At 58.0% G+C, this 25192-nt stretch overlaps 1 protein-coding gene across 4 annotated transcripts in view; it reads right to left on the minus strand.

Moving 5' to 3' along the window:
• Positions 1-25192, minus strand: part of FAM193A (family with sequence similarity 193 member A) — a 178073-nt gene that overhangs the window by 53861 nt on the left and 99020 nt on the right. For all 4 annotated transcript variants that reach the window (XM_039911955.1, XM_029062573.1, XM_039911954.1 and 1 more), the window contains 5 exons: positions 21897-22021; positions 11326-11473; positions 2145-2222; positions 1380-1492; positions 1009-1251 (listed from right to left, as the gene is read on the minus strand). In XM_039911955.1, the coding sequence (XP_039767889.1) occupies positions 1009-1251; positions 1380-1492; positions 2145-2222; positions 11326-11473; positions 21897-22021 (707 nt within the window). The remainder of the gene's footprint in view (positions 1-1008; positions 1252-1379; positions 1493-2144; positions 2223-11325; positions 11474-21896; positions 22022-25192) is intronic.

Here is a 25192-nt window from a genome sequence, read left to right on the forward strand (position 1 = left end):
TACTGTTATCGTTAATACCACAGGCGGGTCGGCATTCACCCGTTCACCGTCATCACGCGGCACGGCAGTCTTTCTTACATTCTTTTCAAAGGCTTTTTTTAGTAAAAGGAACAATAATAATAACCATAACGGTATTTGCTAAGCGCCTGCAAAGTGCCCAGCACTGTTCTAAGCGCTGGGGTAGATACAAGGTTATCAGGTTGTCCCAAATGGGGCTCACAGACTTAATCCCCATTTTACAGATGAGGTCACTGAGGCCCAGAGAAGTGAAGAGACCTGTCCCAAGTCACACAGCTGACAGGTGGCGGAGCTGGGATTAGAACCCGTGACCTCTGACTCTCAAGCCCGGGCTCTTTCCACTACGCCACGCTGCCTCTCTAAAAAAACCCAAAAACCTCCAAAAACCATTTTTCCCAGCTCTGCGACCACCAGCTCACTTCCCCCGGAGTTCAGTTTTCGCATCCCTTCCACATCTGGCTAGAGCCCGGGCCTGGGAAGCAGAAGCCCCCGGGTTCTAATCCCGGCTCCGCCACGCGTCTGCCGCGTGCCCTCGGGCAAGTAATAATAATGTGATAACGTCGGTATTTGTTAAGCGCTTACTATGTGCCGAGCACTGTTCTAAGCACCGGGGGAAGATACAGGGTCACCAGGTTGTCCCACGTGAGGCTCCCAGTCTTCACCTCCATTTTACAGACGAGGGAACCGAGGCCCAGAGAAGTGAAGTGACTTGCCCACAGTCACACAGCTGAGTGGCGGTGCCCGGATTAGAACCCAGGACCTCTGACTCCCAAGCCCGGGCTCTTTCCCCTGAGCCAAGCTAAGTCACTTCGCGTCTCCGGGCCTCAGTTCCCTCACCGGTCAAACGGGGACGAAGAGCGTGAGCCCCCGGCGGGGGCAGGGACCGAGCCCAACCCGAACGAACGGTGCTCGGCACCTAAGAGGCGCCGCCCGAGCGGCGCGACCGACACGGCTGGCGTTGCCGCCTGCCCTCCTCGCGCGAAGACTCACAAGGTCGGGGCGGCGCCGTTGTCGGCGAGGAGGAGCCTGGGATGCTGCTGGATGGTGATGGGGGAGCTGGACCCCGAGCCCGAGCTGGCCGACGACATGCTGGGCGGGCAGATCTCCGCCAGGTAGTCCGGCCCCGACTCCCCGGGCAGCGGGAGCCGGCTCACGTGGACGTCCTCGGGGATGGGCGAGTCCACCACGCCGCACGTCAGGATGTGGGACAGGCTGCAGTCGTCGCAGGTACATCTGCTCGGGGGGGTGGGGAGGGACAGAGTGACCGAGGCCGCCCACCCCACCCGCCCCGCGGGCTGGTCCGGTCCGCCCGCCTCGCCTGGGGCCCTCTCGCCGGGCGACCCCGCGGACCCCGGCCTCACCTTCTCCTATAATTACAGTTGGGACAGTCGGGTATGCTCAGGCGGGACGACAACATGTGCCTCATGGTGTCCGTGAAGTTGTTCTCTCCAGCTAGCGCTTTCTTATTATTTAACTGAAGTAAAGGACAAAGCGACGGATTAGTAACGCCGGACTCCTCCGGGCCGCCCCGCAGGCGGCGCGAATAATCCACGGGGCGGGCGCCGGGGCTTCGGAAACGTGCGCTCTCAGGGGGACGGGTGTTTACGGCTCGGAGCGAGGAGATATCGGAGCGGGGAGGCACGCTGCAGTCGACCGCCGTCGAGATTCGGTTTACGGGGAACGCTCGACAGATACGATCGACGAATCGCCCGCGGCTTCGCAAGGGAGAGGGCCTCACGGGCATCCCGTTCTCGGAACGAGAACCAGGCAGGGAAAGCGGACGAGGGAAACGGACAATTCACTCTGCCGTGAAAATGCAACCGTCTCCACGGGGACCAAGACACTCCCCGAACGCTGGAGCATTATGGGGCTGTTTCTCTGCCCGGCGCGACGGCGAGGATTATTTCCCCAAGGGACGACCGCCTGAACGAGACAACTTGCTTTCGCCTACGCTGCATCTCGAGAGGGATCTCGTTTAGCCGCGAGACGTGCCGACTGTCACTTCGACTTCCGATACTGACCCGGGAGAAGCGTTCGGCCTCGATACGAAACGCGGTAAGCGCTCGACGAACACGACTGAATGAATTTTTTCTTTTTTTTTTCGCCAGAGGTTCACGATTCCATACCTGCTCTTCAAAAAATCGCCTCTGTTTAAAAAACTCCCAGTCTTCTTTTAACATGCGTTGCTTTGTCTTCATTGCCATCTAGAGAGAATACGTGAAAGCCATTAAACGACATCTGCGAAGAGAAGGACTTTCAGGCGACTCCCCGGGGAGCCGGAGGATTGGCACGAGCTCACGCAAAACCCGCACTCTGGGGCCCCTCACGACGAGGTCGCGCGGGGTCCCGAAGTAAGTCACGCTATTCTCCCGCTCTGTCCCCACTTCTCTGGCAAGGATTTTTTTAATCCCGCACAAACTCAGAAGACAATTCACGTTTTAAAAGGGAAAACTCACTCTTTCCTCGTAAAGAGTCCTACGGAGCTCAATCCCGATGCTCAAATGATATCCTTCTTTTCGAGTTCTGAAAATCCTCAGGACTCTTCCACGGCAGTCATTTTCAAAATGACTAAAGGCCACACAGAAACTATTTTGCCCTCAGACCACAATGATCGTCGCGCGATCCGTTCTAGCGTTACCCGTCCGCGCACGCACAGGCACGGGTGGGCGTGCGTACGTGAAAAAGCGGGTTAACGCTCTCTCGCGGGCGCTTTCAGATTGCGGCCTGATTTTATAATAACGGTCTCCCTAATCGATTCCTCGCTGGGAGGGCTGATTTTGGACAAATCAGCCAGCGGTCTTTACCGAGCAACTGCTGTATTAAGCGGTTGGGAGTTTACACTACAACCGAGTGGCCGACGCGTTCCCGGCCCACCAAGAGCTCACCGGCCAGAGCAGGTTAAAAGGAATGACAGATTTGGACATCCGTGCCGCAAGACCGCGTGTCCCGCAAAGATGAGCCACATCTGCGCGATTTAGGTGTGGCTCACTGGACCGGCGGGGGGGGGGGGGGCGATTTCTCTCACGTATCACTCGGGGACGCACGTCCTATTGGTCCACATTGAGCTACGGTGTACGCTCTTCGCTAGAACGTGGACCGAACGAGGAATGACTTCACCATCGAGGGCATCGGAGACACCATCGTGACACGTCAGCAGAGCTGCCCGGAGTCTGCGAGTCCGAACTGCATTCGACATTACCCGCACGTTACGCCCGCTGGGCAATGAGATGACGGTTGTCTGGACACGCGTACCCCCGTATGCATTGGCCGTATTCGGGAAGAGACTGGGGGAGGGGGGGATCTTTTTTCAAAAAAAAGATCAGAAAAACTAGCGAATTGGGTCAAACACCGACTTTACCACTAGGAGAACCCAGATCTACGGCAGCCATAAAAACAGTGTTTTCAATCTCTAGACTGCCCAAATGATAGCGGAAATTACACGGAACAGATTCACTTGAGAATACAGGCGAGTTTTGTTTTTTTTACTATGCTCCTAAATTGTTGTGACTTCACTATTTGTGTTACGGCCAGATTCCTCTCTTTGACAGCAGTGACAAAAAAAAGATGTCGAGGCTATATTTAAAGATGCCTTAGTGATTCTCCTCTACATACGGCACTGGGTCCTTCGAAGATTCCCTTTCTCCTTCGTTCTTATACCGATACAATTCTGGCTGTGGTGGATTGTGGATTCCTGCTTGGGAATGCCCTCCTTTCTTTACGAGAGAGCCTGATCTGGAAGCGCTACGTACTGTATTCCATCTTTAGAACCTTTCGGAAAAACGCGGTATTTCCCGGAAATGCAACAGGATCTTTTTCATTGGCATTCTACGCTAAGTCCTGGAAACATTACGCATCTAGAATTTGAGCTCCTTGTGGGTGGCGATTTGACAAGGGCTAAGAACAGTGATCTGCACACAGTAAGCGCTCAATAAATACGACCGAATGAATAAGCCCTCCCTAAATACCCCCGCTTGGTTGACGGCGGAGAAAAGGCAACGAATGAAACTCGGGAGATCCCACACCGTAAACTCCGAGACAGCGGCGATTTCACTATTACCGTACGCGGGGCACTGTACTGGTCGCTTGGGAGAGTTCGGTCCCGCGTGATTTGGATACAGTGCCCTGGAAGGATCAGGAGTCCTGTCCAGTACCTTTCTGTACATTCTGTACAGTACTCTGCACAAGGTGAGGGCTCAAAATACGCCATCCCCCGACTGAGACAACTGCCTCTGTAGTCACCACAGCCATTAAGGAGCGTGGCCCGGCGGCGAGAACACGGGCCTGGGAGTCGGAAGGACCTGGGTTCCAATCCTGCCTCTGCCACTTGTCTGCTGCGGGATCTTGGGTAACTCGCAGCACTTCTCTGGGCCTTAGTCACCTCATCCGGAAAAGGAGGTGGTATCCCCCCCGTCTTACGCGGCGTAAAGCTGCATAAACACCAAGACGTACAAACTGCCTCACGGCGCAGGACGGCGAGGCCGAGGCCGGGGAGACCTCGTGGGCCGGTGCCCGGCCGCTCCTTCCACTACTGGATCCAGGGGCACCACGGGGAGCGTGAGGATCTGCCAGAAAGGGGCTCCTGAGGTGGGAAGAATCTTCTCTACTCCTTCCGGGGCACTGAATCCAAATCACGCGGGACTGAGTTCTCCCAAGCGATTACTACAGTGCTCTGCATACAGTCAGCGCCCCATACACACCACGGATCGTCTGAAATCCTATCACGGAAACACACGCTGTGGCAGAACTCCGTGTGCCCGTCGTCTGACATCCTGGGCCTTGGCTCTCGGACCAATCTCCTCGACGGCGAGCCCCTTGGGGACTAACAGCCTGGGTCTATCTATCGTCCCTTCCCGGGGTTTATTACAGTGCTTGGCCCACGGTAGACAATTAATATATATTATTACAGCTACTATTCTCCTATAACGTGGCCTCCCTGGTCCCTATTCTCTTAAAGCCAGGGATCATCACCACTCGATCGAGTTTACTGAGCACTCCCCGGGTGCAGAACAAGGTCTCGGCCCTTGTGAGAGTACTACGGAGGCGGAAGGCGTGTTCCCTGCCGACGACGAGCTTAATAATTACGGTATTGAAGCGCTTACTATGTTCCAAGCACTGTTCTAAGCGCTGGGGTAGACAGGCTGTCCCACGGGAGGCTCACGCTGTCAATCCCCATTTTACTGACGAGGGAACTGAGGCACGGAGAAATTAAGTGACTTGCCCAAGGTCGCACAGCCAAGTGGCAGAGGGGGGGATTAATAATAATAATAATAATAATAATGTTGGTATTCGGTAAGCGCTTACTACGGGCCGAGCACTGGGGGAGATACAGGGTAACCAGGTTGTCCCACTTGGGGCTCACAATCTTAATCCCCATTTTCCAGATGAGGTAACTGAGGCACCGAGAAGTCAAATGACTCGCCCAAGGTCACAGAGCTGACAGGCGTCAGAGCCGGGTTTAGAACCCACGTCCTCCGACTCCCAAGCCGGGCTCTTTCCACTAAGCCACGCCGCTTCTCAGTCTGGAGCTCACAGTCTAGACGGGGGGGGGGGGGGGGGACGGGACGGATATGAAGATATAGAAATTATGGATATGGACAGAAGTGCTGTGGGGCTGAGGGAGGGGGGAGTTACGGGGGGGAAATCCAAATGGAAGAACGACGGAGAAGGGAGGCCCTCTCGGAGGAGACGTGCCTTCGGTAAGGTTTAAGGGGGGGGAAGAGCGAACGTCTGTCACACTCGAAGGGGGAGGGCGACAGAGGCCAGAGGCAAGACGAGGACGAGAGGTCGGCGGTGAGAAAGACGAGGCGGAGGAACGGTGAGGAGGCCGGCGTCAGAGGTCAGAGGGGCGAAGCGGGCGGGCGGGGTCGGGGGTAGGAAAGAAGCGAGCTGAGGAAGGAGAGGGCGGGCGAGGCGACCGACTGCCTTGAAGGCGAAGGGGAGGAGTCTCGGTTCGACGCGGAGGCGGACGGGCGACCCCGGGAGGTTCTCGAGGCCGGGGGGGAGGGGGGCGGGGGGGGGGGGAGGCGGAAAACTGACCCCGCAGCGGAGCGGAGCACGGACCGGAGGGGGGAGAGACGGGAGGCGGGGAGGTCGGCGGGGAGGTCGGCGGGGAGGCCGGCGGGGAGGCCGAGGCGGTCGTCCGGGCGGGAGAGGATGGGGGGGCTGGACTAACGTGGGAGCGGATCGGATGGAGAGGAAAGGGCGGATTTGAGCGATGGAGCGAACGCTGAACTGTGGTCCTCTCGACCGGGGGGGGGGGGGGGGGGGGGGGGGGGAGTCCAGCCCAGGCTGGAAGGAGGAATGAGAGCTGCCCGCGGGGAGCGATTCGCTGAAAATGATAACGAAGGAATTTATTAAGCGCTTACTACGCGCCAAGTACCGGACTAAGCGCCGGGGCGGATACGGGTACATCGGGTGGGACAGGGTCTCAATCCCCATTTTACAGACGAGGTCGCCGAGGCACGGAGCACTTCTCTGTAATTTACGTATCCGTACCGACGCCCATCTCCCCGCGTCGGACTGTAAGCTCGTTGCGGACAGGGAACGGGCCCGTTTATCGTTGTACTGGACTCCCCCAAGCACTCTGTACGGCGTTCTTCACACCGTAAGCGCTCAGTAAATACGACTGAATGAATGAAGCGACTCGCTCCAGGTCACACAGCATACGGGTGGTGGAGGGGACACGTGGGGGAGCGGGGATTAAGGGAAGCAGCGTGGCTCAGCGGAAAGAGCCCGGGCTTCAGAGTCGGAGGTCACAGGTTCGACTCCCGGCTCTGCCACTCGTCAGCTGGGTGACCGTGGGCGAGTCACTTCACTCCTCTGGGCCTCGGTTACCTCATCTGGAAAATGGGGATGAAGACCGGGAGCCTCCCGTGGGACGACCCGACGGCCCCGTATCTCCCCCGGCGCTCAGAACGGCGCTCCGCACGTAGCGGGCGCTTAACAAATACCAACGTTATTAAAACACCCGCGACCTTCCGACTCCCAAGCCCGTGCTCTGGCCGTTAAGCCACGCCGTGATTCGGCACGATCCTTTCACGTTACAAATGGGGGATTTTCAGATTGGCGAGGCAGGGTCGACCCACGCGCGGACACACGCGCCCGGCCAGCCCTCCAACCCTCCACCTCCTCCAGGTCCGTGATCATCCCGCCTGGGCCGCTAACGGGGAATTAGGACGGGGGAGCGTCTCAGCGGGCGGGGAGGTGGGGAACGGAGCAAAGAAGGGAGCCACGGGAGGGTCGCGGAGGCGTCCGGGGGGTGGCCCGGCTCGGGCCGAGGGGACGGCGGGCACCGACGGACGCCGCCCACCTCCCCGCTCGCCCCGTGGCGGCCCGGGCCAGCTCGGATTTAAGCCCGTCCTCTACCCGGCCCGCCGGGCTCGCTCGCTCCGAACCTGGATGCTTCACCTCCCGAGGGGGATATTCCGAATCCTGGACGGAGCCCAGGAGGGAAGAGGGCCCCTTCAATTTGAGCAGCGCTGAGATGAAGCACAGAGAAAGATAATAACGACAATCTCTTCGTTAAGGGCTTACTATGTGCCGAGCACCGTTCCAAGCGCCGGGGGTCGATGCGGGGTCATCGGGGTGTCCCACAAGGGGCTCCCAGCTTTGATCTCCATTTTACAGATGAGGCAACTGAGGCACAGAGAAGTGAAGTGGCTGGCCCAAGGCCACAGGGCGGACAAGTGGCGGAGCCGGGGTTGGAACCCATGACTTTCGGACTCCCGGGTCCGTGCTCCATCCACCACGCCCCGCTGCTTCTCTCCGGCCCCGCTCCCGAAGGAGGTAACGGCGCGGTGAACCGAGGGGAGAGGCAGCGTTTGGTACAGTGCTCTGCACACGGTAAGCACCGAATAAATACGGTGGAATGAACGACAGGCCTACGCCCGGATCCTAAGCTACGCGGGGCTTCCGTGCGTTTCTACAACGTGGCTCTCTCTCGCTCGACGGGGAAGCGGCGTGGCCTGGTGGAAACAGCAGAGGCCTGGGGGTCGCAGGACCTGGGTTCTAATCCCGGCTCCGCCACTCGCCTACTGTGCGACCTCGGGCAGGGCACCTCCCTCCTCTGGGCCTCGGTTCCCTCATCTGCAAAAAGGGGAATCGATCGCTGTTCTCCCTCCTACTTAGGATGTGAACCCCATCTGGGGACTGATCATCTCATGTCTACCCCGATACGTGGCACGTAGCCAGCACGCAAACATCGCTATTTATCTCCCGTCCGTCCGTCTCCCCCGATCGGACCGTAAGCCCGTCCAACGGCAGGGACCGTCTCTATCTGTAGGAAGTGCTTAACAAATACCATCATCATCGTTACTGTTATTATGAAGGGAGAATTTCAGGACACGGTCTAAGAGTCACATGACCAAAGCCAGGGATTTGAACCCAGGACTCCTCCTCCCACCAATGTCAGTTCTGGCATCTTGCTACTTAGATTCTGCTTGCTCACTGCTGCAGATACGACACATCACTTCACTTCTCCGTGCCTCAGTTTCCTCATCTGTAAAATGGGGATGCAGACTGTGAGCCCCACGTGGGACAAGGGACCTTACCCAACCTAACTAGCTGGTGTCTCCTCCGGCGCTCAGAACAGAGCTTGACGCACAGTAAGCGCTTAACAGAGACCCTCATTTTATTTCAGAAGCAGCGTGGCTCCGCGGAAAGAGCGCGGGCTCTGGAGTCGGAGGTCATGGGGTCGAATCCCGGCTCTGCCACTCGTCAGCTGTGTGACTGTGGGCGAGTCACTTCACTGCTCTGTGCCTCAGTTACCTCACCTGTAAAATGGGGATGAAGACCGTGAGCCCCACGCGGGACGACCTGATTCCCCTGTGTCTCCCCCGGCGCTTAGAACGGTGCTCGGCACAGAGTAAGCGCTTAACAGATACCAACATCATCATCATCATCATCATTATTATTATTTCAAAGAACGACTCCGTGACTTTCTGCCATTTTACCCCAGATGACTTGGATCGCATCTGTGACTGCCTGGTGAGGTAAAAAGTGAAGAGAAACAGCGCGGTCTAGCGGAAAGGCCACGAGCCCGGGAGCCAGAAGGGCCTGGGTTCTAATCCCGGCTCCAACCACGTGTCTGCTGTGTGACCCTGGGCAAGTCACTTCACTTCTCTGGGCCTCAGTTACCTTATCGGGAAAATGGGGATTGAGATTGTGAGCGTCCCGTGGGAGAGGGCCTGCAATTGGATTTACTTGGATCTACCCCATCGCTTAGTACGGTACCTGCCACAAAGTAAGCGCTTAAATACCATTTATTATCATTATTATTATTACTCTGCGTCACCCTAACTCGCTCCCTCTTTTCTTCCCCCCTCCCAGCCCCACAGCCCTTACGTGCACATCCGTCGTTTCATTTATTTCTATTAACGTCGGGCTCCTCCCCCCGGCCGAGGCCGTAAACCCGTCGAGGGTAGGGAGTGTTATTATTATATGTCCGTTTGGTATTTCGCTGCACTCTCCCGAGAGGTCAGTCCAGTGCTCTGCACACAGGGAGCGTCAACCAATACGACCGAATTCATGCATTCGTGCAATCCTATTTATTGAGCGCTCGCTGTGCGCAGAGCACTGGACTAAGCGCTTGGGAAGTACGATTCGGCAACGGTGAGAGACGATCTCTGCCCACGACGGGCTCGCAGTCCGGAAGGAGGGAGACGGACAGCAAAACGGGCAGACGGGCGTCCGTGGCATCAATATAAACGGAATCACAGATACGGGCGTATCATTAATACAAACAGAATTCTTATTACAAACATGTAACGATGTGTATATATTTATAATTCTGCTTATTTCTGACCGTGCTACGGATGCCTATTCCCTCTGCTCCCCCTCCACCCCCCCCTTCACCTCCCCTCAGCTAATCCCCCTTTCCCCCCTCTCCTTCCGCTCCTCCCCCTCTCCCGTCCCCTCCCCTCGGCACCGTACTCGTCCGCTCGACTGTCTATATCTTCATCGCCCTATTTATCTTGTTGATGAGATGGACGTCGCCTCGATTCTGTTTATCTGCTATTGTTTTAATCAGATGTCCATCCCCTCGATTCGATTTATCGCCATCGTTCCGGTCCGTCTCCCCCGATGAGACCGTGAGCCCGTCAGAGGGCGGGGACCGTCTCTATCTGGTACCGATCTGTCCGTTCCGAGCGCTCGGTCCGGTGCTCTGCACGTAGTAAGCGCTCAGTAGCTACTACTGAATGAATGAATGCCTGTCTACTTGTCCTGCTGTCCGTCTCCCCACTTCTGGACTGCGGCCCGTCGTGGCCAGGGATTGTCTCTCACCGGCGCCGAACTGTACTCTCCCGAGCGCTTAGTACGGTGCTCCGCACACAGCGATACGCTACTCACGCACAATGTGCTATCGATGCTGCCTACCCGTTTCGTTTGGTTGTCCGTCTCCCCGCTTCCAGACCCGTGAGCCCGCTGTTGAGATTGTCTCTCTCTGGTGCCCGACTGTACTTTCCAAGCGCTTGGAGCAGGGCTCTGCACACAGTAAGCGCTCGGTAAGTAAGAGAAGTAAGAGAAGCAGCGGGGCTCGGTGGAAAGAGCCCGGGCTTGGCAGCCGGAGGTCACGGGTTCGAATCCCGGCTCCGCCGCTTGCCAGCTGGGTGACTCTGGGCATGTCACTTCACGTCTCTGGGCCTCAGTTACCTCATCTGTAACATGGGGATTAAAACAGTGAGCTCCACGTGGGACGTCCTGATCACCATGTATCCCCCCAGTGCTCAGAAGAGTGCTTTGCGCATAGTAAGCGCTTAACAGACACCACCATTATTATTATTATTATTATCGAGAAACGGCACGGCTCAGTGGAAAGAGCACGGGCTGGGGAGCCAGAGGTCTTGGGTTCGAATCCCGGCTCCGCCACTTTTCGGTTGTGTGACCGTGGGTAAGTCACTTCACTTCTCTGGGCCTCCGTGACCTCATCTGTGAAACGGGGGTGAGGACCGTGAGCCCCACGTGGGACGACCCGATGACTCCGTATCTCCCCCGGCGCTTAGAACGGTGCTCTGCACATACTAAGGGCTTAACAAATGCCAGCGTTATTATTACTATTAACAAATACGACCGAATACACAAGTGCCCGCCACACGGTAAGCGCTGACCAGACACCGCCATCATCATTACTAGTATTACTATGACTCCGCGTCACCCTAACCCGCGCCCTCTTTGCTTCCCCGCGGGGCGGGGGGGCCGAGGCGGGGAGCGCGTCGGGGCGACGGGGAGGGACTGGGCCGAGGAGGAAATGAGCGAGGGGCCGCGGGCGGGCGGCGTCCCGCCGGCCGAGCTCCCCGACCCGCTCCTCACCTGCTCGTCCACGTAGTCGTCGATTCTCTTCTGGCACTGCAGCCATTCCTCCGCCACTCGCCCCATGTCCTCTTCCAGCCGGTGATACCTTTCTAACAAGGTACCGTACGTGTCTTCGCCGCACGGGTCGTGCGACGTGATCCCCAGCCTGCGAGAGAGCGACAGGGGAGCTTCGCGAGGGGGGTCCCCGATCCCGGCCCCGCCGCGCGCGACGGCTGGGCGGCCCGGGGGCGGGGGTGGGGGTCGCCCGGCCCCTCCGGGCCTCGGCGCCCTCCTCTGGAGAATGGGGATGAAGACGGCCGGCCCCGTGTGGGACGGGAACTGGGTCCAGCCCGCGGTCTTCCCCCGGCGCTGCGTACAGTGCCCGGCACACACTGCGTAGTCAGCACGGGGAGGCGGCGGGGCTCGGCGGGAAGGGCCCGGGCTGGGGAGTCAGAGGTCATGGGTTCGAATCCCGGCTCCGCCGCCTGGCGGCTGGGTGACTCCGGTCAAGTCGCTTCACTTCTCTGTGTCTCAGTCACCTCGTCTGTAAGCTGGGGATGAAGACGGGGAGCCCCACGTGGGACAACCTGACGACACTGTATCGGTGCTTAGAACAGTGCTTGGCATATAGTAAGTGCTTAAAAAATACCACCACCATCATCATCATCATCATCATTATTAACAAATACCATTTCAAAAAAAGGAAGCGCTCGATGAATCCCGCTGCCCGACTAATTCGACGAATCCCCCCTTCTGCCTTCGAGAACCTAAAGACCTAGAAAAGGACGGTCACGGCCACGGGACGGGAAGCTCTTGCCCGCCACCCCGGCATCACTCATTTCTGATGTTCTCTTGCCTCCTCCAGGCAGGTCGCCGTGACTCAATCTGCTCACAAGGGAATGTCACAGTTGATCCAACTGGGAAAAACAACATCCCTTTGGGGCTCCTGGCCTTACTAAGGCGAGAATAATTAAGCAATTAATGGTATTTACTGAGCACTCACTACGCGTGGCTCGGTGGAAAGAGCCCGGGCTTGGGAGTCAGCGGTCATGGGTTCTAATCCCGGCTCTGCCGCTTGGCAGCTGTGTGACCGTGGGCCAGTCGCTTCACTTCTGTGGGCCTCAGTGACCTCAGCTGGAAAATGGGGATTAACTGTGAGCCTCACGTGGGACGACCGGGTGACCCCGAATCTCCCCCGGCGCTTAGAACGGTGCTCTGCACGTAGTAAGCGCTTAACGAATACCCTCATCGTTATTATTATTATCGTTACACACAGAACACTGCGCTAACACTCCAGTCTCCCGTTTAGACTGTGAGCCCATCATTGGGCGGGGATTCATTCATTCATTCAATAGTATTTATCGAGCGCTTACTACGTGCAGAGCGCTGTACTAAGCGCTTGGAATGGACGGATCGGTAACAGATAGAGACGGCCCCTGCCCACCGACGGGCTCGCGGTCTGATCGGGGGATTGTCTCTACCTGCTGCCCAACTGTCCATTCCAAGCGCTTAGTTGGGTGCTCTGCACACAGTAAGCGCTTAACAAATGCTATCCAATGAATGAACCAACTTGAGACATAACATCAGAGTTGCGAGAAACCTTCCCTGCCCACAACCAGCACCTCGACGATTTTAATTCCGAGAATACACTTCCGAGGCAAGATTTTTTTTGCAGATCGGGAAAGGTAGAGAAAAGCTCGCTTGGTACTTGGCGTCAGTGGCAAAATGCTGGTTTGAAAGGGACGGGAAAGAAATAGCCGTCGAGATCCCTGGTTCACGTACGCTCGACGAGAGGCCACCTGAAATCACTTTTGTGGGTTTTTGGGACTCTCCTCCTTACGACATCTAACTGGTTAGGTTGATGAAATGATCCTTTTCCCCCCTCAGACTTTCAATACAAGGTTGTTGGGTAAACTTTCACTTCACTTCAAGACATCAGGGAAACAGATGGCCAACTTCTGCTCGACATTTTTTAAAAATACTGGTAAATATTGGGTCCAGAAACAAACGTTCAAAATCACTGCTTCCAAAAAGCCACCATTCAGAAGTTGATGAAGAGCGTCCTTTAAGAAGATGGCAACGAGGAGATTTAACTCAGGCCCCAGGGCAGCGCGGGCTAACGGACAGGGCCCGAGCCGGGGAGTCGGAAGGGCCCGGGTTCTAATCCCGGATCCGTCACTGGTCCGCTCTGCGGCCTTGGGCAAGTCACTTCGTTTCTCTGTGCCTCGGTTCCCTCATCTGTAAAGTGGGGATTAAGACCGGGAGCCCCATGAGGGACAGGGACCGTACCCCACCCGGCATTTAGTACAGTGCCTGGCGCAAAGTAAGCGCTCAACAAATACCACATCATTATCAGTTATCATCGAACACACAACCTTCCAGCACGCTCCAAATGGGAGGGTATTCATTGCTTTTTGAGGGGACAATTTCCAAAAAACTACCACAAAAACATTTCAAAGGATGCCCGCTTTCACGGTGCACGCTATGCGGGTCGACGACTATCAGAAGTTTAGCGACGAGGCGACCGAGGCATACGAAAGTTAAGTGACCTGCCCAAGATCACACAGCAGATGACGGCAGAGCGGGGATTAGGAGGCGGGTCCTCCGACTCCCAGGCCCGGCTCGGCCACTTGTCAGCTGTGTGACTCTGGGCAGGTCACTTGACTTCTCGGTGCCTCAGTTCCCTCATCTGTAAAATGGGGATTAAGACCGTGAGCCCCACGTGGGACCACCCGAATGCCCTGTGTCTACCCCAGCGCTCAGAACAGTGCTCGGCACATAGTAAGCGCTTAACAAATACCGACGTTATTATTATTACTCTTTCCGCTAGGTCACACTGCTTCTCGCTTACAGACATATCCTTAATTTATTTATATTAATATCTCTCCCCGCCTACTAGACTGTAAACTCCTCGTTAGCGAGGAACGTTTCTACCAACTCTGCGGTACTGTAATGACGACGACGACGATGGCATCTGTTAAGCGCTTACTATGTGCAAAGCCCCGTTCTAAGCGCTGGGGAGGATACGAGGTCATCGGGTCGTCCCACGGGAGGCTCGCTGTCTTCATCCCCATTTGGCGGATGAGGGAACTGAGGCCCGGCCAAGTGACTTGCCCCGAGTCGCCCAGCTGACAAGTGGCTGAGCGGGGATTCGAACCCGTGACCTCTGACTCCCAAGCCCGGCCTCCTCCCACTGAGCCGCGCTGCTTCTCTACTCCCAAGCGCTCACCACGGTACTCCGCACACAGCCCCTCCCTCGGTACTTATGTACGTGTCCGTAATTTTTTTATTTTTGAAATCAATGCCCGTCTCCCCCTCTAGTCTGTAAGCTCGGCATAAAAAGGGCTGAGTACTGGGTACTCTGCCGACGGTAAGTGCTCAATAAATGAGATTGACTGCACACAGTCAGCACTCAATAATCAATCACTGGTACTTGTTAAGCATTTACCGTGCGCAGGGCACTGCGCTGAGCACCTGGGAGGGTACGATATAGCAGAGACGGCAGACACGTGCCCTCCCTACGATGAGCTTACCGCCGGGGGCGGGGGGGGGAATGCCACGGACTGACTGATTACCGATTGATTATCGACCGACTGAGCCCTACTGAAGGCTCACCTCCTCCACGAGGCCCCCCCCAGACTGAGTCCTCCTTTCCCTCGGCTCCCCCTCCCCGCCGTCCCCTTTGCTCAAGCCTCCCCCTCCCCACGGCGCTTGTGAATCCCGGCTCTGCCACTCGGCAGCTGTGTGACCGTGGGCGAGTCACTTCACTTCTCTGGGCCTCGGTTCCCTCATCTGTCAAACGGGGATGAAGACGGTGAGCCTCACGCGGGACGGCCCGACGGCCCTGTATCTCCCGCGGCGCTTAGGACGGTGCTCTGCGCATAGTAAGCGCTTAACAGATACCAACATTATTATACCTGTATTTCTATTTATTTACATTAATGCCTGTCGACTTGTTTCGAAGTGCAAAGATATATAATCCTATTTCTACCGACGCTTACTGAGGCCTGTCGGTTTTGAAGTCTGCCTCTCCCCTTCTGGACTGCAAGCCCGCTGCGGGCGGGGACTGTCCCTCTTTCTCGCTGAACCGTACCTCCCAAGCGCCTAGCGGGGTGCTCTGCGGACGGTAAGCGCTCAATACGTGCTCAGAGAAGCAGCGTGGCTCGGTGGAAAGAGCCCGGGCCCGGGAGTCGCAAGTCGTGGGTTCTAATCCCGGCTCCGCCACCGGTCAGCTGGGTGACTTTGGGCGAGTCGCTTCACTTCTCGGTGCCTCAGTTCCCTCATCCGTCAAATGGGGATGAAGACTGGGAGCCTCACGTGGGACGACCCGATTACCCTGTGTCTCCCCCGGCGCTCGGCCCATAGTAAGCGCTTAAAAGATACCAACGTTATTATTATTATCATCATAAATGCGACCGGACGAACGGACGGACCCATTCCCTGACCCTGAAGTCTTATAAGGCAGCGGGAAGAAAGAGCTTAAAGTCGCCCCGAACCTTAACCCTAACCTCGAACCCCCGTCGAAGGCGCTCGTTCCGTCGCGCTGAGAAGCGGGACCCCGAGGAAACATTTCAAAGAGGTTATAAATAAAGAAATCACGCTCTTCCGAGGTAACCCGAGGAGACGGACTCCGGCCCGAAGGGGATCAGACAGGCCGCCGCTTGAAGGTCAAGGTGATGGGAGGTCACGTTCGTTGGAAGTCCTCGTTCGGGGACGCGGGGCGGGGGGAGAAGGATCGCTCGGTGGGTGGTGATGACGGTTGGGTGCCCGACACCCTACTAGGCGCTCGGGAGAGTTGGCGGAGACCTGCCCCGCCCGTACCGAGCTTCCAGTCCAGAGGAGACGGGAGAGGCTCGACTGCCTTCGGGGTAGCCAGGTTTCGAGGCTTCGAGAGGGCGGGCCGCCTTAGCCGGTCGGGGCGGGAGACGTCGGGGCAAGCCCCGTCCTAGGGAAGCGGCGCGGCCCTGGGGAAAGAGCCCGGACCCGGGAGTCCCCCCCCTCCTCCCCCCCTTCCCTCTGCTCCTCGCCCTCTTCCCTTCCCCTCAGCACTCTGCTCATTTGGATACATTTTTATTCCCCTATTTATTTTGTGAATGAGGTGTCCATCCCCTTCCTTCTATTTATCGCGATCAAGTCGTCTGGTTTTTGTCCGTCCGTCTCCCCCCGATTAGACCGTGAGCCCGCCGTCGGGCAGGGGCGGTCTCTATCTGTTGCCGAACTGTCCATTTCAAGCGCTTAGTTGCGGTGCTCTGCACACACTGAATACTGAATGGATGAGTCAGAGGTCGCGGGTTCTAATCCACTTCACTTCTCTGTGCCTCAGGTCCCTCATCTGGAAAACGGGGATTACGACTGGGGGGCCCCACGTGGGACAACCTGATCACCCTGTACCCTCTCCAGCGCTTAGAACGGTGCTTTGCACAGAGTAAGCGCTTGACGGATGCCGTCGTTACCATTACGACTGATCCTGCCTCCGCCGCTCGTCAGCTGCGTGGCTTTGGGCAAGTCACTTAACTTTCTTGGGCCTCGGTTTCCTCATCCGTAAAAGGGGGATTAAGGCCGTGAGCTCCACGTGGGACAACCTCATCCCCTTGCATCTCCCCCAGCGCTTAGAAGAGTGCTCGGCACACAGTAAGCGCTTCACGAACGCCGTCGTTATCGTCACTGGGACAAGGCAGAGAAGCAGCCTGGCCTGGGGGCTACAGCACAGGCCTGGGAGTCAGAAAGCTCTGGGTTCTAATCCCGGCCCTGCCACTCGTCCGCTCTGTGACCTCCGACAAATCACTTCACTTCTCGGGGCCTCGGTCACCTCATCTGGAAAGTGGGGATTACGACTGCGAGCCCCGTGTCCGACCAGACTGACCTGCATCATCCCCAGTGCTTAGTACAGTGCCCGGCACGCTGTAAGCGCTTAGTAAATAACATTTAAAAAACAGACCAAAAAAACCGTGGTTCTTGCTGCGTAAACATTGAGCACGGGGTCAGGGGAGGGAAAATTCAAGGGGGAGGGAAACATTATTAACATTATTAGTGGTAGTATTTGTTAAACACTTACTATGAGGAAAGCATTATCCTAAGCGCTGGGGAAGATACAAATATATCAGGTTGAACACAGGCCACGTCCCGCATGGGGCTCACGGTTTAACAATGATGACGTCGGTATCTGTTAAGCGCTTACTATGTGCCGAGCACTGTTCTTAAGCGCTGGGGTGGGCACGGGGGACTCGGGGCGTCCCCCGTGGGGCTCACGGTCTTCATCCCCATTTTACAGACGAGGGAACTGAGGCACCCGAGAAGTGAAGTGACTCGCCCAAAGTCACACAGCTGACAGGGGGCCGAGCCGGCATTCGAACCCATGACCTCTGACTCCAAAGCCCGGGCTCCTTCCACTGAGCCACGCTGCTTCTGACTTCAGTTTCAGTATTACTTCAGGACTTGCGAAGGTATACTTACCTTGTAATTTTTCCAGTTCTGCCAAAGTGTAAAGCCTTGGCGGTCTGATGAGTTTCAATGTGAGCCGGGAGCAATGAGGAGTTGAAGGGGGGAGAGTTATCAAAAAATCAATCGGTACTTATCGAGTGCCTACTGCGTGCACATCACTGTGATAATAATAATAACAACACTGGTATCTGTTAAGCGCCTCCTACGTGCCGAGCACCGTTCTAAGCGCTGGGGGAGATCCGGGGTCATCGGGTTGTCCCACGGGAGGCTCGCGGTCTTCACCCCCACTGAGGTCGCCGAGGCCCAGGGAAGCGAAGTGACTCGCCCAGAGTCGCACGGCTGACAAGCGGCCGAGCCGGGATTCGAACCCACGGCCTCTGACGCCCAAGCCCGGGCTCTTTCCACTGAGCACTTGGGAGAGTACAACACAAAGGAGTCGACAGACACGTTCCCTGCCCACAGCGAGAGGCTTTGAGGGCTTCGAAGCAGCGTGGCGTGGTGAAGGAGCAGGTCGGCTGCGTGACCTCGGGCAAGCCACTCCACTTCTCCGGGCCTCAGTTCCCTCAGCCGTAAAATGGGGATTTAGACCGTGAGCCCCGGTGGGACGGGGACCGTGTCCGACCCAATTTGCTTGTATCCACCCCGGCGCTTAGTACAGTGGCTGGCACACGGTAAGCGCTTCAATACCAGAATGAGCATCATTATTATTATTACGAGGGCTTAGTCGAGGAAGGCTTATGGGAGGAGAACGGGAACGCAGGGAGAGCGGCGGTCTGTCGTATGGGAAGGGCAGGGGCGGTAGGGGGGCGTCCCCATCCGGGGCGTCGAGAGAGAAGAAACTGAGGTAGAGTGAATAAGGTTGGTGCCGGAGGAGCAAAGTGGGCAGGCTGGTTGGCAGGGGGAAGTCGGAGAGGTGTCGTAATAATAATGATAATGTTGGTATTTGCTAAGCGCCTATTCATTCATTCAATAGTATTTACTGAGCGCTGACTATGCGCAGAGCACCGTACGAAGCGCTCGGAACGGACAGATCGGTAACAGCTAGAGACGGTCCCCGCCCAATGACGGGCTCACGGTCTGATCGGGGGAGACGGACGGACGAGGACGACGGCAACAGAGTCGAGGGGAAGGGCGTCTCATTAAAACAATAGCAAATGAACAGAATCAAGGCGACGTACATCTCATTAACAAAATAACAGAATCAAGGCGACGTACATCTCATCAACAAAATAAAAAGGGAGATGAAAATATATACAGTCGAGCGGACGAGCGCGGTGCCGAGGGGAGGGGAAGGGGGGGGGGGGGAGGAGCGGAGGGAGAGGCGGGGAAAGGGGGCCGAGCTGAGGGGAGGTGAAAGGGAGGGTAGAGGGGGAGCAGAGGGAAAAGGGGGAGCTCGATCCGGGAAGGCCTCTCGGAGGAGGTGAGCTCTGCGGTCTAAGCGCCGGGGGAGATACGGGGTCATCGGGTCGTCCCACGTGAGGCCCACAGTTGATCCCCATCTTCCAGGCGTGGGAACTGAGGCCCAGAGAAGCGAAGTGACCTGCCCACAGTCACGCCGCTGCCGAGCGGCAGAGCCGGCATTCGAACCCGTGCCCTCTGACTCCCAGGCCCGGGCGGGGTCCACTGAGCCGCGCTGCTTCGCTAACAGAAGTGGGCAACGTGACTGAGCGGTTAAAGCCAACAGTAAGGGGTTTCTGTTCGACGCAGAGGTTGATGAGCACCGGAGGCTCTCGAGGAGCGGGCAGGTGCAGACTCGTCCTTTTTTTGGAGAAGCAGCACGGCCCGACGGATAGAGCGCGGTCCTGGAAGTCGGAGGACCTGGGTTCGAATCCCGGCTCTGCCGCCTGTCTGCCGGGTGACCTCGGGCCGGCCACTTCGCCGCGCCTCCGTTTCCTCGTCTGTAAGATGGGGATCACGACCGCGAGCCCCACGTGGGACAGCGACTGCGTTCAGCCCGCTGTGCTCGTATCCGCCCCAGTGCCTGGTACAGTGCCTGGCACGTAACATGAGAGGCGGCGCGGCTCAGTGGAAAGGGCCCGGGCTCGGGAGTCAGAGGTCGTGGGTTCGGATCCCGGCCCCGCCACTCGGCAGCCGGGTGACCGTGGGCGAGCCGCTTCACTTCTCCGGGCCTCGGTTCCCTCATCTGTAAAACGGGGATGAAGACCCGCGGGCCTCACGTGGGTCGACCCGATTACCCTGTACCCACCCCAGCGCTTAGAACGGCGCTCGGCACGTAGTAAGCGCTTAATGACTGCCGCCATTATTATTATTAATGTGCGCTTAACAGACGCCACTGTTACCGATTGCTTTTCCGTGCGTCGAAAAATGATCCGGGCGGCAGAGTGAAGGACGGACTAGAGTCGGGAGAGGCGGAGTCAGGGAGGTCGGCAAGGAGGCTGACGAAGCGGTCACGGCTGGATAGGATAACAGCTCGGATCGGCACGGCGGCCGTTTGGATGGAGAAGAAAGGGGGAGTTCTGGAGCCGCTATTAAGATACAACCTACAAGATTTAGTGACAGAACGAACGGGTTGAGCCGAGGCTAACGCCAAAGCGATGGGTTTGGGAGACAGGGAGCACGGTGGTGTTATCCACAGTGACGGAAAAGACAGGGGAAGCACAGGGTCCGGGGGGGGGTGGGGGGGTGGGGGGAGATACGGAATTCTGTTTCGGGACACGTCGATTCCGAGGTTCCGGCGGGGCGCCCGAGCGGAGGCGTTCCGAAGGCAGGAGGAGATGCAAGAGCGCAGAGAAAGGGAGGGGTCGGGACTGGAGAGGGAGATTTGGGAAACATCGGCAGAGAGAAGGGAGCTGAAGCCATGCGAGCGAATGAGTTCCCGAGGGAGTGGGTGCAGGTGGACAGGAGGAGACCCGGAACTCGGGCTTGAGGAAACCGCCCCCCCCCCCCCCCCCCCAGTTAGGGGGTGGGAGGCAGAGGAGCCTGTGAAAGAGACTGAGAGGAAGCAGCCGGAAAGACGGGAGGAGAACCGGGAGAGGAGCGCGGCCGTGAAGCCAAGTCTGGCTGACGTTTCGGGGTCTGGCACACGGCACGTGCTCTCACACGATGATAATCCTGACCACGATAAGGACGACGACGACGATAATCCGAAAAGGATGTAGCCGTCGTCCCGTTCCCGGCCACGGCCCTCCCCCCGGCCCTCCCGCCCCCTCCTCGGCGCCGGCCCTCCCGCCCTCTCCTCGGCACCTCCCCATGGGGACAAGGATGGGTCAGAGACCTAATAATGCTAATAATAATAACGTCGGTATCTGTTAAGCGCTTACTACGCGCGGAGCACCGTTCTAAGCGCTGGGGGAGGTAGAGGGGAATGAGGTTGTCCCACGTGAGGCTCACGGTCTTCACCCCCATTTTCCAGATGAGGGAACTGAGGCACAGAGAAGCGAAGTGACTCGCCCACAGTCACGCAGCTGACGAGGTGCAGAGTCATTCATCCATTCATCCGACAGTATTTACTGAGCGCTCACTATGTGCAGAGCACTATGCGCAGAGCACGTGGAATGCACAAGTCGGCAACAGATAGAGACGGTCCCTGCCGTCTGACGGGCGCACGGTCTCATCGGGGGAGGCGGACGGACGAGAACGATGGCGATAAATAGAGTCGGGGCAATAAACGGAGCCGGGACCCGAACCCACGACCTCCGACTCCCAAGCCCGGGCTCTTTCCACTGAGCCTCGCTGCTTCTCTGTACTTGTTAATAACGGTACTCGTTAAGCATTTATCACGTGCCAGGCACTGCGCTAAGCCCCGGGGCGGACACGAGCAAACCGGGTGGGACACGGTCGCCGTCCCGGGTGGGACTCGCGGTCTCGGTCCCCATTCCACGGACGAGGGGACCGACCAGTGGCGGAGGCAGAATCAGAACCCGTGACCTCCTCATTCCCAGGGCCCGTGCCCTAACCGCTACTCCACGGTCTAGTCTGGACCCGGTTTGGCGGGAGGCGGCGGGGGCCGGGGAAGGAGAACGAAGCGCCCGAGGAGGGCCGGGCCGAGGGCGACCCGGCCTCCCACCCCCCCAGGAGACGGCCCCTCGGCCTCCTCCCGCCGACCGCCTCGCTCCGCGCCGCTTCGTCGGAGACGGATCCCGGAGACCGTCGCCGTTCCCCCGCCCGGGCGTACAGACGGAAGATACCTGAGCTGGGACACCAGCGTCGGCAGGCTGTTCTGCAGGAGCGGCTCCGAGAAGACCAGATTTTCAAACAGGTGCTTATTGTGCAGTTCCCAGGTAACTTGGAATTTCTTCAGATGTTCATTTTCCTAGAGAAACAAACACGACGACAGAAAAGGGGACACACAGACATCCGGTGAAGCCTCAGGAAGAACACCGGGATCCCCGACCTGGGGCCGCTCACCCAGCTGACACCCGTGCCCTGCCGGTCCGCGGCGGGCCCCGCGCCGACCGGCCCGCAAGCGGACGCCACGCCGGTCCCCGCCGCGTGGAGGTTTCAAACAAGGCGGGGACGCGCGGACCCGTGTGCCGGAGGGTCAACTCCCCCAACGCGGATCCTCTCGCCCGTTTCCAGCGGGCACCGTTTCCGAAAAGGGGCCATCGCCTGGCCTGCCGATAAAACGATACGGCAGACCGTCTCCGCTCGCCTCTCCGGGCCGACACGGTTCGGTCTCCGGCCCCGGGGAGAGATCCGCGGTCCGAAGAGTTCCGTTTCGGCCGAATGACCCCGTTTCCTCCTCGCCCCGCACCCTAAAACTCCGCCACGTTTCCTACTTAAAACTGCCCCTGAGCCATTCTTGGAACACTACTTCTATACGGGAGGGGTCGCCTGGAAGAGTCACCCTCTTCTCACGTTCATTCCTTCATTCAATGGTATTTATCGAGCGCTTACTCTGTGCAGAGCACCGGACCGAGCGCTCGGAACGGACAGATCGGTAACAGATAGGGACGGTCCCCGCCCTCCGACGGGCTCACGGTCTGATCGGGGGAGACGGGCGGACGAGGACGATGGCGATAGATAGAGTCGAGGGGATGAACGTCTCATTAAAACGACAGCGAATAAAGAGAATCGAGGCCATGCACCTCTCATTGACAGAATAAATAGGGTACTGACAAAAGAAATAGGGTGATGATTCGTTAAGCGCTTACTACGTGCAGAGCACCGTTCTAAGCGCTGGGGGGAGATCCAGGGTCATCGGGTTGTCCCCCGTGAGGCTCACAGTCTTCATCCCCATTTTACAGATGAGGGAACTGAGGCCCAGAGAAGCGCAACGATTTGCCTAAAGCCACACAGCTGGTAAGTGGCGGAGCCGGCATTAGAACCCACGACCTCTGTCCGTACAGTGCCCTGCACACAGCGAGGCTCAATAAACGCGACCGGATCAACGAATGAGAAGGCGGAGGGAGAACAGGCGTCTCATCCCCATTTTAGGGACAAGCGCTTAAGTACCAATGGACGGCATTTACTGAGCGCTTGCTTTGAGCGGAGAACCACACCGAGCGCACGGGAAGGTAGGGCACTGCCAAACCGAACTCTCCGAGTGCTCAGTCCAGTGCTCCGCACACGGTAAGCGCCCGATTATAAATACGACCGAATGACAGAATGGGTAGACTCGCCCCCCCCCCCCCCCCCCCGGGAGCTTACAGGACGAAAGCGGTCGTCGACAGGGGCGGGGACGGGAGGGAGGGCTGAGGGACCCATCGGGGAAGGCCTCCCGGAGGAGCCGGGAGTTCCGAAGGGCTTGGAAGATGGGGCGAGCGGTGGTCTGCCTGGCGCCGGGCCGGGAGTAAGAACGATGCGATCCGTTAAGCGCTTACTACGCGCCAAGCACCGTTCTAAGCGCTGGGGGGGCCGGAGAGGTTCCAGACGCAGAGGCGGGGCCTGAGCAAAGACTCTGAGCCCGCCGTCGGGCGGGGATTATTTAATTACGGTGTCTGTTAAGCGCTTACCACGTGCAGAGCACTGTTCTAAGCGCTGGGGGAGATACAGGGTCATCAGATTGTCCCCCGTGGGGCTCACGTTTTTTTTTTTTAATCCCCATTTTTACAGATGAGGTAACTGAGGCACAGAGAAGTTAAGTGACTTGCCCAAGGCCACACAGCTGACAAGCGGCGGGGGCCGGGATTAGGACCCACGACCTCTGACTCCCAAGCCCGGGCTCTTGCCACTGAGCCACTGTGCCAAGCGCTTAAGTACAGTGCTCTGCGCACAGTGAGCGCTCAACAAATACGCCGGAATGAATGGATGGATGGATGGACGGATGAATGAATGAATGAAAGGCACCACGACGGCCCAGGGAGACGAGAATGAGGAACGGGAAAGCGTCGAGGCCACGAAGAAGAGAAACTGTAGCGAGTAACAACCGTACCGTAATAATCACGCTAACCACGGTATTTACTGCGTATTAATAATGATGCTGGTATCTGTTAAGCGCTTACGACGTGCCGAGCGCCGTTCTAAGCGCCGGGGGAGACACAAGGTAGGCAGGCCGTCCCCCGCGAGGCTCACGGTCTTCGTCCCCGTTTCACAGATGCGGGAACTGAGGCTCGGAGAAGGGAAATGACCTGCCCACAGCCACACAGCCGAGAAGCGGCGGGGCCGGGATTCGAACCCACGACCTCGGACTCCCAAGCCCGGGCTCTTTCCCCCGAGCCACATCTCCTACTGGAGCACCGGGCTAACTAAATGCGGGAAGCTTCGTGTTGCCAGCGAAGATAGCCGATCCGGTCTGCCGCCGCCGGTCTGGATGGGATCCATGAGACTGCTCTAAGTTCCACGCGCGTCCCTCCTCCCCCAACCACCGTGGACACCCGAACATTCACTCGCTCAATCGTATTTATTGCGCGCTTACTCTGTGCGGAGCCCGTCGGCGGGCGGGGACGGTCTCTACCTGGTGCCGAATTGTCCATTGCGAGCGCTCAGGACGGTGCTCCGCACACAGTGAGCGCTCAATGAACAGGACCGAACGAACGAAGGCGGCGGAGACAGCTGGCCGGGACTCGCCCCGGCCGGACGCTAACGGTGACGACGGTACCCGTTAGGCCCTTACTACGGGCCAAGCAGCGCTCTGAGCGCTGGGCGAGAGGCAGCGGGGCTCAGCGGGAAGAGCCCGGGCTCGGGGGTCAGAGGGCGTGGGTTCGAATCCCGGCCCCGCCGCTCGTCCGCCGCGTGACCGTGGGCAAGGCGCTTCACTTCTCTGGGCCTCAGCTGCCTCATCTGTCAAATGGGGATGAAGAACTGTCCTCCCACGTGGGACCGCCTGATCACCCTGTATCCCGCACTCAGAACAGTGTTTCGCACACAGTAAGCGCTTCACCACTACCACCGTTATTACGGAGGGCTCACGGCCCCGGTCCCCATTTTACAGATGAGGTCACCGAGGCCCAGAGGAAGGGAAGCGGCTTGCCCACAGTCACACAGCAGACAAGGGGCCGTGCTTCGTTTCTTTTGTCTGACTCCCCCTTTTCAGACCGCGAGC

This window comes from Ornithorhynchus anatinus, chromosome 4 (genome assembly GCF_004115215.2).
Source record: "Ornithorhynchus anatinus isolate Pmale09 chromosome 4, mOrnAna1.pri.v4, whole genome shotgun sequence".
NCBI classification, from domain to species: Eukaryota; Metazoa; Chordata; class Mammalia; order Monotremata; family Ornithorhynchidae; genus Ornithorhynchus; species Ornithorhynchus anatinus.